This window comes from Aristolochia californica, unplaced genomic scaffold (genome assembly GCF_029961685.1).
Source record: "Aristolochia californica isolate CCGP_79_NKW_82.1479 unplaced genomic scaffold, dmAriCali1.0.hap1 SCAF_10, whole genome shotgun sequence".
Classification (NCBI taxonomy): domain Eukaryota; kingdom Viridiplantae; phylum Streptophyta; class Magnoliopsida; order Piperales; family Aristolochiaceae; genus Aristolochia; species Aristolochia californica.
In genome coordinates, this window is record NW_027181771.1 from 31290094 (window position 1) to 31303851 (window position 13758).

The window sequence follows — 13758 nt, forward strand, 5'->3', positions numbered from 1 at the left end:
TGCCTTGAGTTTCTCAACCAGCAATTTGTATCCTTTTATTTGATGTTGTCCTTCACATATTTGGGTCTACATCTTTTATCCATTCTTTCAGTCCATTTGTGGACAAGTTGTCTCCTCGTGCTATCAAATGTGTCTTTTTTGGGTTATTCACGTCATCAAAGGGATACAAAAGTTATGATCCAATCAAAAGGAAAATATATATTTCTTCTGATGTCACATTTTTTGAGAACACTCCATACTTTGCATCTTCAACAAAGCCTCAATCTGAACCTTATATGGATAACCCGGTACCTATTGCTGTTATGGATACATCTTCTATAGGATTCACTCTACCACTTTAGGTTATAGAAGACGTTCATGTCGTCTATTGCCTGCTTCAGCACTTGCAGACTGTCCGGCTCATAAGCTCGCCTCTCAAGACCAGCCATCTTCCTCTTTGCCTATAGGTCCCACTTCAATTGACTTGGATCTTTCTATTAGTCTTCGGAAAGGTAAAGGTCTTGCATTTTTCTTCCTATTTCTCATTATGTATGTTTTGATTTCTTATCCATTTCATACAAGTTCTTTGCTATGTTGCTGTCCTCGTCCTCAATTCCTCATTCAGTGCAGGATGCTATAGCTTTGCTTGAGAGGAAACGCGTTATCGATGAGGAAATGAGTGGGGTATGTGTGAAGGAAGAAGTGTATATGGAGTAATCTCTAGGGTACATTGCTTAGGGAAAAAAAGCTAAAGTGTGTCGTTTGAAGAAAATTATGTATAGGCTTAAACAAAGTCCAAGGACTTGTTTGAGAAGTTTAGCAATGTTCTGACAAGATTTGGGTTTTATAGAAGTCATTGTGATCATTCAGTTTTCGTATTGAAGAGGAAGAAAGGTATTGTTATTTAGAAAGGATTGAAGAAGTAAAACAATATTTGGTCATACAATTTTAGACCAAAGATCTAGGACACTTAAGTGTTTCCTTGGCATTGAAGTAGCTCGGAGTAAAAAGGGAATTATTCTTTCTCAATGAAAATATGTTGTTGACATGTTGAGTACATATGATATGTTAGGTGCTAAGCCAGTGGAGATCCCCATAGAAGTTAACGCTGGTCTTCATGATTCTCATAGTCCCATAGTCAAGGATTAGACCTAGTACAGACGCCTAGTTCATAAGTTAATTGTGCTGCAATCACTAGGCTCGATATATCCTTTGCCACAATTGGTACATGTAGAAGCGGCTCATAGTATCTTGAAATATTTGAAAGGCGCTCTTAGAAAAGGCCTACTGTATACCCAAAATGATAAGATTGGTGAATTGGGTTACTCTGATGCAAATTATGCTGGGTGCAAGATGGATAGAAGGTCAACTACGGGTTACTGTTGTTTTTTTGGAGGTAACGTATGAGCTAGAAGAGCAATAAACGAGTTGTTGTGGTCAAACCTAGCATAGATGTTGAATATAGGACAATGACTCACACAGTCAACGAACTTATGTGGGTTAAGTTTGTTCTTATCGAATGTAGTTTTTTTGTTCCAGAACCTATGACTATGAAGTGTGGTAATCAAATAACTATTTTCATAGCAAGTAACCCAAATCTTTCATGAAAGAACGAAACAAATAGAGGTTGCCTGCCATTTTATTAGAGATACTATCATGCTAGGGTCACTTAGAGCAACTTGGAGATGTATTTATGAAACTTCTTAGAAGGAAAGAACACTTGGGATTTTGTAACAAACTAGGACTTTTTGATATCTACTCTTCTGCTTGAGGGAGAGTGTTAACTTACATTGGCAGGGGTACTTTGGTTTTTATTCTTTGTCATATAAGTGTCATACTGTACCAGCAGGATATTTTCATTTCATATGCCTATGTTTCAATTTGTATTAGAATCTGAGTTGTATAGAGAGAGACCTATGGTATTTTGTTCGTAAAGGCATTTTTTTGTCCTTTGACCTAAACTCACTTAAGTGGGTAATAAAGAGGGATCAGTCTCAATTTTCGAGACAGATCAATGCAGCCTTCATTGCTTCTTTTTCAGACTTTCTCTTCCTCCCTTCATCTTTTCCTCTTCTACCTTCCTATTTCATCTATTTTTGCATCTTTATCAGACTACACAGGTAATATCCTTCTTGTATTTTCTGCTTCTTTCAGTCTGTGATGCCATGGTGGTGGAGTTGAGAGCCCCCTTCTAGGATCTTCAGCTGTACATGTAAAGGTTCCCTTCACTATGGAAGAGGATTTAGCTGTAATCATTAGATGGACCTGTAGATCCGAAATCCCCTGGAGGTCTTTTGCTTTACTTTGATGAAGTTGAAGATTTGTAGAGATCTGAATAGATCTTGGCTTCAGACTCCTAAGGGCCTCAATGTCATTGCAGATGCACCAGCTCAAGAAGGGTTCCCCCAACAACATCTCTCTCCCCCTTTAAGCTTTCCTTCATTATCTTTTTGCATTCTATATCATTTTGCTTGGGTTAGGTGTAGTTTTCTCCCCCTCAAGCCTTCTTACGGAATCTTTAAAGAAAAATGTATAAGAGGGCAGTGACTATGGTGCCTTTCTTTGTTTTTTATTTGTTCTTTTTTCAAGTTGCAGTTGTGCTTGTGTGCTGGTACAAATTTAATCTGGTTCCATTTGAATGTTGCAGGGATGGTAGGATAAAAGTTATAGGTGGGAATAATATCGAAGGGCTTCTTGTGTCCTCAAAACAGTTGCCATTTAAAAATTTAGAGGTTGGTACTCAGGGTCATGGAATGAAAATAATTCACTAAGTTTCTTCTGGGTTCTGTCACTGCTGTCATGTCTGTGTCCCATAGTCACTATTTTCGTTTTTATACTCGCTTGACTTTGTGATCATTTTTTCTTTTGTTTTTGGATGGGTAGATGTTTGAATTTTTGTGCGTGAAGGTGAATCTAATTTTCCCAAGAAGACAATATAGTGTGGGATTTTTATATAATTTTTTTATCAGATGGCGACTCTACTTACTCATTCTGAAAAAAGTGGAAATATATGTCCTTTTGAACAGTTTCCTGATTTTCTTTGGTAAAATCCACTAAAAATTTTTGGTCCAAATTATTTTCAAATGTTTAAAGTATTTTTTGAATTTGCAAACGTTTACAGTTTGTTTGTTTTTTTGTTTTGTTTTAATGTTGATTATACACACACTCACCTCCTTATTCCTTAGTAAGGCTAGAACTGAAGACCTCTCACTAGAAAAAAAGAAGAGAAAATAGAAATGACCTCTGGCTTTCATAAATTCACATACTAAATCCATAATATACAAATTAAATTCATAATTGTGTTCTTAATTTGTGACTTTCCTGTTTACAGTACTGTTAACTTTAATCTTGTAAGGCTTTGCTGTTTATTCAACCTAAAAAAACTTATTCACGATAAATTAATGTAATCTTTATCAGTTTTTACACAACCAAGGGTACCTGGTGAGCGTCTCCAACGAAAATGATATTCAGGTACTTCCCTTTTACTTATTCAACTAATGAATTTACTCTTCTGGCTGCACACTGAACTTGTTTTATTGTGTTCTATCTTAATAGTACTAATTGTTACCTACAAAATTTTGGCATAATCACCATTTATGCATGGCTCAGTATTGGATAACTACATACATACAGGTAGGCAACGTATGGCCGGTATTCAGTTAGTTCTTCGTGCCATGTGTTTTACTCCTTTTTTTTTTTTTTTGAAATGATACTGAATTATATTAAAAGGCTCAGAAGAGCAAGATTACAAGATGACCCTTGACTAAAATCTATTTCCACTTTTTGTTCCATCCAAAACCCTAATGCAGGTATTTCAAGAATCCATCAAAACAAGAGTCTGACAACCAAACAATGCATCAAAAGACACAATAAAAACACACAAAACTAACAAAAAGAAAAACCCAACGAATTGAAAACCCAAAAAGAACCTAAACAATCAAAACACTAAACACACAAAAACCTCCAATCCATTATATTCAATTTCAACAGAAACACTGGTCAAAGAACAAAAGGAGAAGCTACTTGCCTTTGTGGCTCCCATATGCGGCGTAACGTTCTTTCCCAAGAAATCCTTTTACCTCTAAAGCGATTGAGATTGGTCTCCAACCCTCTTGTATGTTTCTCTTGCCTTCTTTTCTTTTCTCTCTCTACTCCGCTGCTTTGGTGAGTTCTTAATGATACGTTCTTGGAATGAAGAAATGTGAACTCTCACCCATGCGGAGCTGCCTGATATTTATAGCCTCCAGTGGATATTTCAATACGTACACGGCTTTCGATGACGTGTCACGAATATCTTTAACATTATATTGTTCCAAACAAAGAGAAATTGCTGGGAGGTTCCAAATTTAGTTAATCTATCAGCCAAGGAGTTGGCTGATCTAGGAATGTGATTTACTCCTTAATAATTGCATTTTTTTTGGAAATGCATAATTGTATATTAATTTGGACAATTCTCTATCTTCAGGTCTGGGATCTGGAGCGTAGGTCTTCAACTTGTTGCTTACAGTGGGAATCTAATGTTACTGCATTTTCCATAATTCATGGGACTCATTTCATGTAAGCCATTGTAAAGATTTTCCTGTACAGCTCTTATTTTTAATCAAATAAATACCTTTACATTGCAGCTACTCTTTTATATAGGTGTGTTGGGGATGACAATGGGTTGATGTCTGTCTTGAAGTATGACATTGAAGAAGGGGAACTCTGTAGGTTGCAATATCAAATACCTGCAACCCTTATAGCTGGTATTGTTATGGTTCTTTCCATAAACATATTTTTACATTTGCGTTCATGAAATACTTCTTAACTTGTTCTTGTAAATGCAAAATATCTACTGTTCCTTAATGCTTTAAATATTGCTTTTTGGTATTCTCCCCCAAAGATGTGTTTCCAAAATAAATGTGCAACTACCCGAAGATATGTTTGCCAAATAGATTGAAACTTCTGTAATTAAAAATTCTTAGATGGGCTCTATAAATAAAATTCTCTTTTCCATCAGACATCCTTCTTTTTTTTGTAGATAGTCACAGAAGATGGACGTAAGCCTTTGCAGTGTTTTGAAATTTGTGCTGTTTTGGCATTCACTGCTGTATATCTCTACTTCGTGTTCTTCTTCTTCTTCTACTCTCTTCCTCTCTTTCTGATATCATTATAAGTTTCAAATGTTAACATCGTCTAACCATGATCACTCTCAATCTACTTTCACAGAAGCAGCTAGTGTTTCATTGCCAAATCATCTACCCATAGTTGGAATTCTGCCACAACCTTGTACCTCTGGCAATAGGTGAGGTAGATGTAAAAAATAGTGGTATTTATATACTTTCCCATATGATGCTCTTCTGATTTATTATACCTGAAAACCATCCAATGAAATTTTTAGGTGCATGCATTGTGACTTGTTGCACATGAAACATTACATATATATCTGCTTTTTTCTTCTTATTGTACTTTTATGCAAAGTTCATTTTTTATACTTGAATTGCTAACAATAAGGTAATTTTTTACTTTTATTTATTTATTTATTTATTTATTTATTTTCTGAATGCAAATCTCAAACTTGTTTTCCTTCTGCAGAGTGATAATTGCTTATGAGAATGGACTGATTATCCTCTGGGATATTTCTGAGGCTCGTCCCCTTCTTGTTAGGGGCTGCATGGATCTCCAATTGAACGATGATAATCTGCCAAATAAGACTTCTGACAAGCTTCAGACCTCTTCATCTAGCTATGAACAGGAAAAAGAGATATGCTCACTTTGTTGGGCATCTGCAAATGGGTCTGTTCTTGCGGTTGGGTACATAGATGGGGATATACTGTTATGGAATATTTTGTCTTCTTCTTCCTTTAAAGAACCTCAACAAGCTGAAGTTTCATCTAATAATGTTGTTAAGCTAGAGCTTTCATCTGGAGAAAGAAGGCTTCCTGTCATTGTTTTGCACTGGGCTCCAATTAGTAAGCCATGCAATGATCGTGGAGGCTATCTTTTCATTTATGGTGGGGATGAAGTAGGATCTGAGGAAGTTTTAACAGTAAGTTCTTGAGTTGTATTGCTTTTCATTTCAGTTAGTCAAGGATTGACCTTAGCAATCATTTCGATGACACGTTTTCTACTGGAGTAGAATTACCAAAATTTGATGATCTATAAAAGTTAACATTTTGATGATATCACTAAATTTGTGTGAACTGAACTGTCTTCTATCAAATTGAAACAATCTTCTGACCGGTATGATTAATGGGAAACATTCTTTTGTTTCTCTATGTCTTAGATTCAGGTCATAATATGGTTTGTTCAAGGGGTGTAATTACTCCTGGATAAATGATATCGTGCACTATTTACTTCTAATCTTTTTATCCTTCCGTTGTTTTCTTTAAATTCGATTTGGCCATTACTTGGCTGTTATTTAGAGTTCTTGACTAGAGTAATCAGCGGGTCTTTAGGAGGACAATGAATACCATCAGCATGCTTCAGATAGCCACAGGGCGAATGAAGGGTAAACTTGTAGCCTATCACATACATCTGGTGATGCTTTGAAGAAAAATGTGTAAGATGTTGTCATTGTTGTTGAAGTTGTAATAATCTCACCTTTCCTTCAGAAGGATACATAAAAGTGAGTGTTTATCACTGTAGATGATAAGGCAGTTATTTATTTCATAATATGCAACTTGATATGAGTAATGAAATAGGGAAAATTGATATAATTAAGTTACTGATGGTTGCCCTTAAATAGCTATTAAATCATGCATAAGAGATGGTCGAAGAAGAAATCATACAGATGAGATGGGGTTTTATTGGATTGATTATTTACTTCTGATTATTTACTTCATATGAATTTTACAGATATTTTTTCTTTGAGAATTTTACAGGAGTTTAGACAATTTTTACCTTTGAAATGCATCAAATAAAGTTAGGTGCTCTCTAAATAGTTCAGGGAATATTGCTCCTTTACCCCTGTAAATTAATATGGTAGGAGAAAGTAGACACAAAAGTGCTACTACTAAAAACGACGGATGCAAGAAGGATCCCTGGAGTTATTCCAGGATTCTTAGGTGTGGTCAACGTTGATTGGATTGAATAAATCCATCAATCCAAGGTGACTCTAAACTGGCCGAAATGGCAATAAAAAGAAATTGGATTACCTGTGCCATTGGATTAACCTTAAGTTGCGCATATTGAATGACAAGTCTCTTATGTTGAAAATTCTTGGTGATATACGATACATATCGTATGGGCATTTTTGTTTTTTAATAATTGTTTTAGTTTGAGATAAACTGGTGTTGCCCAATAAGATATGTGGCACTAAGTTGCCCACCCCTGGTGAGCCTTTGGGTGAGTCAAGTTGGGTCTCTGGGTCTCAGATTCTTAAAAGCATAACTCCTATGTTGAGGGGTTTTTGTTCATGACTTGGCTGCAAACATTCATCTGGTACACTCTGCTCCCTTTAGCCACGCAGCTTGACTGAGGCTGAAGTAAGAGCTTTGCTGCTGAGGTTAAAACTTCACAAAAATGATATTTCTGACCCTCTTGTGGTCGAGGGTGGTTATGTGATTATGATCCACTAGACCTTGGAGAGGAAATCCCCCAGGCTCTTCCTGCAGAACTTTGATGGGATTGAAGACATCTATAACTCTTGTTATTTCTTTGTCTCATACTCCTAGAGGTGGCAATAGTCTCCCCCGTTCCTTGCCTAAAGGTGGACCTCCTATAACCTTCTTGTTGGAACATGAAAAGATGTATCTGATTGATCACTGCTTGTGTTCTCTAGGTGTCTTTTTTTTTTTTTTTAACCTTCTGTAATTCTATATAAGGTGTTAAATTACATAGACAGGGGTATTTTGGTCATTTTATTATATCTGATAAGTGTCATATTATATCAGATATATTGTCTTTCATGTTATTTGCCTATGTTTCAATTTATGTGAAAATCTGAGTTGTATAGAGAGAGATATGGAGTGTTGTAATTGAGGGACATTTTAGACCTTTCGTTTGACTAACAAAGCAGCCTCCTTTGCTGCTTCTCTCAAACTCCTCTTCCCTTTTATTTCTCCTCTTCTAACTCCAAATCTCTATATTTTCTTGATTTTTATCATGGTACCAGAGCGTTAGCATCAATTCTTGGGAGTTTTTATACCTCTCTCTCCATCCCAAAGGCAGAAATCAGATCAATCTCCTCTGGTAGGACAAAATCATTGTTTTCCTTTTTCTACTGCCATAACTTCCTTTGGTTGATGGCTACTGCTATTTTTTGAGTAGTTATAAGGCCCAACTGTCTTTGGAAGTTGCTGAAGCTTTTTAGCCTCATACCTGCCTGCGTCATCCTTCCTTTGCTGAGGTCAGCATGCCAAAAGTCAATTTTATGCTATGTTGAGAGTATCATTGCTGGAAATTTGGTTTAATTGTGAAAAATAGGTGATTTGGGGAGAAAATAGAAGAGGAAAAAGATCAAATACTTCGGACCTCCCATAGGAGATACACCCAAGTGACTCTATTGAAATCATCAATGAACAACACAAAATACTTAAAACCAAATGGGTTATGAACCCAACATGGACCCCATACATCAGAGTAGACTAATTCAAACAACTTGGTGCTTTGACTAGAACTACCTAGGAAACTGAAGCGATGATGTTTTCCCAGCTGACAGGATTCACAATCAAATGAAATATCGGCTGGCAAAGAAGGAAAAGATCGGCGCAACTTAGCTGGTGAGGGATGTCCCAAGCGCAAATACCATAAGTAAGAAGAATATGCAGTAGTGAGAGCTACAACTCGAGAAACGGATACATCATCCAGCATGTAGAGCCCTCCCTTCTCATGTCCTGAACCAATCGTCCTCTTCGTCTGCAAGTCCTAGAAAACACAAGAAGTAGTATAAAAAGTTACTGAACAGTTTAAGTATTTAGTTATATGACTCACAGACAAGAGATTAATTGGAAACTTTGGCACAAATAAAACCGAATCTAAGGATATTTGTGTAGTAGTGTGAACTATACCCTTCACGCTTCATATTAAAGAACTTCACATGTAACTCATAGATCCTTGACAAATTACTTTCTTAAGACAAAGTGGAAGCCAATGTAGTCCACATTGCCTTAACAGTACTGTAACTCAAAATCTCATCACTAAATCTGGATTCCATACTGTTGACCAACCAAGTCATTACTAAATTATCTTCTGGCTCCCAATCTTCACTAACAGGTATCGGGGGATCATCATTTATATATTTTTCCATTCTTCTGGCTCTCAAATACATCAAAACTGATCTAGATCAGTTTACATAATTCGATCCATTCAACCGGATCGTAGTTATCTGAATAGACTAAGAGAATTTCACATCTAAGCTCTCAGCAGTTCTTTGGACAGCAACCCGTGTGCTGGAATCAGCCATTAAATATCACCAAACACTACAATTCAGTACACTAGAGCGTCAATTAACCAAAGGGAAACACTTTCCCCAAGTTTCTATTTTTCATAATTGTTGTGCAAGATTTGAAGGGTGTGCCCTAATTGAGGTGTGGGACCTGCGTGCCGTAATTTTGGAACATTTGGAGTGAATTTCTATTGAGTTTGGTACTTCCTCTGATTAGTTCATTACACTTATTGGCCATTTTTGTGACTCCAATTGGTAGAATCGAGCACTCAAATTGCTGCATTTAGACATTCAGTTCTGAGGGTAAGGATTCTAGATCCATTTTGATAATGTTTATTAAATTGAATGGGTCCAATTATGTGAATTGGTCTAGGTTAGGGCTCACGTACATGAAGGCCAAAAAGAAGGCTAAATACATAAGAGATGATCCTCCTATACCTATTATTGAAGATTGGGAAGCTGAGGACAGCTGGGTCATGACTTGGTTAGTCAACAGTATGGAACCTAGGTTAGTGACCAGATTATGACATGTGGGACAGCCAAAGCAATGTGAGATACTCTGTCTTTTATCTTGTCACAAGAGAGCAACCTTTCTCGTATATATGAGCTATTTGTCTAATACTTCAACATGAAGACGGTGATTGTACAATAATTAACTACTTCACTGAGATGAGAGGTGTACTGCAAGAAATTAGTACCTTTCATCCATTTATTACGAATGGTGAAGACATTCGAAAGAAGGAGAATCAGATTCAAGTTGCTTGGTTTCTTGATGATTTTGGATCATAATATGATTCCATAAGGACACAACTATTGGCTATTGATGATACCACTACTCTTGAACATACATTTAATAGAGTTATACAGGCAGAGGGAGTAGTGGTAGGCAAGGGTGAGGAAAATACTCGACCATTTGATGCAATAGCTCTCAACCTTCATCTTTCATATAATAAAGTTGAGAATATAGGTTGCAGAAACAGTAGTGGAGGGAGAGGAAGAGATTCTTGTACTCGTGGTTGGAATGATAGATGTGAGAGGAGATGTATTCACTGTGGTAGAAACAACCACTTCTCTAAGAAATGTTGGGAGAAGTATGGTAAGCCAACTTGGGCTAACTCTGTTGTGATTAGCCATGATACATCTTCCCATTTTAGACTTCAGGATGACATACAGTAGTTGATTTAGCGGTTGGATCAGTCCAAAATTGCTTCTACACCAACCTCTAGTACCACTATGACCGAATCTTCTACTATAGCAAGTGCCACAATAGCAAGTACAGGTATGACTGCACTGAATGTGTCACATTCTCCTCCTGGATTATTGATTCAGGAGCTTCTACTCACATGTTAGATATGAAATCTTTGTTCTAATCAATTAGTTCCTCCAAGTCTTATCGTCATGTGGTCTTAGTTGATGGTTCTACTTCCCCGATTTAAGGTGAGCGTACTATTCTTCCTACTCCGAAAATGTCATTAGACTCTGTTTCATTTGTTCCTAATTTTCCAATTAATTTGCTTTATGTTAGTCATATTTCTAAGTTGAATGGTTTTGTAACCTTTTCTCCTACTTAGAACTTGAAAACGAAGACAATTGATTCTGGACATGAGAAAGACGGGCTTTATGTGCTAGATGATGTTTTTACTCCGACACTAGTGGCATTGTCTGCAAAGGATTCACCATTCTTATGGCATCTGATGTTAGGGCATCCATCATCAACAAAACTTTGTCAGTCTTTTCCATTTATCCCTATTGATGTTTCTTTTGAGTATGAGTTTTGTCAACTGGGAAGGCATCATAGATTTAGTTTCCCAGTTAGTTCTGGTAATAGTTCTTGTCTTTTTGAATTAATTCATTCTGATGTATAGGGCCCATGTCGAGTCTTGAGTTCATTTGGTTTTGAAGTATTTTCCGTCTTTCATTGATGGCTTCACCCGGGTTACTTGGTTGTATCTTTAAGAGAAAAGTTTGAAGTTTTTGATGTATTCGTGAAGTTTTATCATGAAATAAACAACTAGTTTGATGCACGTTTTAGTGTGTTTTGTACTAATAATGAGTTTGAGTACCTTAATCAACAATTTACATCTTCGTGTGTTTATACTCCCCAAAGAAAATGGGGTTGCCAAGCATAAAAATTGATATCATTTTTTATTTTTTATTTTTGAAACGATGTTGATTTTTATTAAGACAAAAGCTCAAAAGAGCAATTTACAAAGGAGGGAATCCTTCCCATACAATGAAAGATTGCTGGGAAGTTCCGAATTTTGCTAATTTATCAGCCAAAGAATTGGCTGATCTAGGAATGAGATTTCAATTACAATGCGTAGAAGATAAAATGTTAGCAATACTATCAGTGATGGGCCAGTGGCGCCAAGGGGGAAGGCTGTCTTTGGAACACTAACTAATAACCGTCTTCGAGTCACCTTCAATGATTAACTTGTCATGGAGACGATCCCTAAATCGATATCATCTTGAATTAACCCGTATTTTATTATTTCATATGAACGTTCCTAAATCATATTGGGGAGATGAAGTGTTGACATCTTGTTTTTTTATAAAACGGATGCCATCGTCTGTACAACAGAATTGTCTCTTCGTGCTGTAAAATGTGTGTATTCCCGTACTTAGAAGGGATGTGAGTACTATGATCCAGTTAACAGGAAAAATCTCTTCTGATGTCACTTTTTTTAGTCCACTCCATATTTTGCTTCTACCACAGAATTTCCTTCAGTGCCTTATATGGATAACCCAATTCCTATTTCTATTATGGATGCCCCTCTTGTAGGTCATTCTTTACCACTTCAGGCATATAGCAGATGCTCTCGCTATATATTTCGTCCACCAACATCAACAGATTGTCCAACTCGTGAGTTCCCTTCTCATGGCCAACCATCTTCCTCTTTGCCTGCAGGTCCTACTACCTTTGAGTTAGATCTTCCTATCAGTCTCTGAAAAGGTAAACGATCATTCACTTCTCATTCGATTTCTCGCTATGTCTGTTTTGATTTCTGGTCTCACTCCTACAAATCCTTTTCTATGTCATTATCCTCTTCTTGTGTTCCTTGTTCAGTGCAAGATGCTATGACTTCACTTGAGGGGAAACGGACTATAAATGAGGAAATGACTATAAATGAGGAAATGAATGTATTGGTATCTAGGGGTACTTGGAGCCTATGCGATCCTCCTTCTAGAGCAACTGTTGTTGGATGCCTTTGGATCTATACTATCAAGTATAAGGCTTATGGGACTATTGAGTGGTATATGGGAAGACGAAATACACATACATTTGTTGCAAATGTCTTTGAGACATTCTCATTGCTTGCTAGACTTACTTCAGTTCAAATATTGGTTTATGTGGCAGTGAATCAAGGGTGACCGTTGTTTTAGTTGGAAGTGAAGAATGCCTTTTTATATGGAGATTTGAAGGAAGAAGTCTATATGGAGCAAACTCCTAGATATCAACTGCTAAAGTGTGTAGGTTGAAGAAAGCTACCTATGGGCTGAAACAAAATCCAAGAACTTGGTTTGAAAACTTTAGTAGTGTGGTGATACAATTTGAATGAATATGGTATATTAGGTGTTAAACCTGTGGACACCCTTATGGAGGTGAATGCTAGTCTCCATGATTCAGATAGTCCCTTTGTTAAGGATAAGACCCAATGTAGACAGTTAGTTGGAAAGTTGATCTATGCAACTGTAATTAGACCTGATATATCATTTGCAGTGAGTGCAGTGATCCAGTTTATGGAGAATCTGAGGTTGGTCCATTTACAAGCAACTCATCGAATCTTATAATATTTGAAGGGAGGTCCTGGAAAAAGCCTCCTGTATACTCGGAATGATATAATAGATATATTGGGTTACTCTAATGCAGACTATGTTGGGTGAAAAATGGATAGGAGGTCAACTATTGGTTACTATTGTTTTGTAGGAGGTAACCTAGTGAGTTGGAAGAGCGAAAAGTAAGTTGTGGTAACCAGATCTAGTGAAGAGGCTGCATGCTGAGCAATACCGCTCACATTTAGTGAGCTCATGTGGGTCAAGTCGGTTCTGGTTGAGTTTGGTGTTTCTGTTCCAGAACCTATGACTATGAAGTTTGATAATCAAGCTACAATTTTCATAGCAAGAATCATGTGTTTCATGAAAGAACAAAATACATAGAAGTTGACTGTTATTTTATTAAAGAAGCCAATCTTGCAAAGAAAAGTGGTTACTTTGTATGTGAAGTTTTCAGAGTAGTTTGGAGATGTGTCCACGAAACCTCTTGGAAGGAATACACACTTAGGATTTTGTGACAAGCTGAGACTTTTCGACATCTACTATCTAGCTTGAGGGGGGAATGTTAAATTACATAGGCAGGGTTATTTTGGTCATTTCCTTATACCTGATAAGTGTCATAATATATTATATAGCCT

General features: G+C 36.8%; 1 protein-coding gene across 2 annotated transcripts in view; it reads left to right on the top strand.

The window, feature by feature from the left end:
- The window catches only part of LOC137942437 (lethal(2) giant larvae protein homolog SRO77), a 36144-nt gene that overhangs the window by 14356 nt on the left and 8030 nt on the right, over positions 1 to 13758 (top strand). Inside the window, exons 3-8 of one of the 2 annotated variants that reach the window (XM_068788074.1) lie at positions 2627 to 2711; positions 3397 to 3450; positions 4445 to 4536; positions 4621 to 4724; positions 5188 to 5263; positions 5554 to 6007. In XM_068788074.1, coding sequence (XP_068644175.1) covers positions 2627 to 2711; positions 3397 to 3450; positions 4445 to 4536; positions 4621 to 4724; positions 5188 to 5263; positions 5554 to 6007 — 865 coding nt within the window. Of the gene's footprint in view, positions 1 to 2626; positions 2712 to 3396; positions 3451 to 3534; positions 3613 to 4444; positions 4537 to 4620; positions 4725 to 5187; positions 5264 to 5553; positions 6008 to 13758 lie in introns of those variants that run through there. The other variant, XM_068788075.1, reaches the window with a different exon arrangement.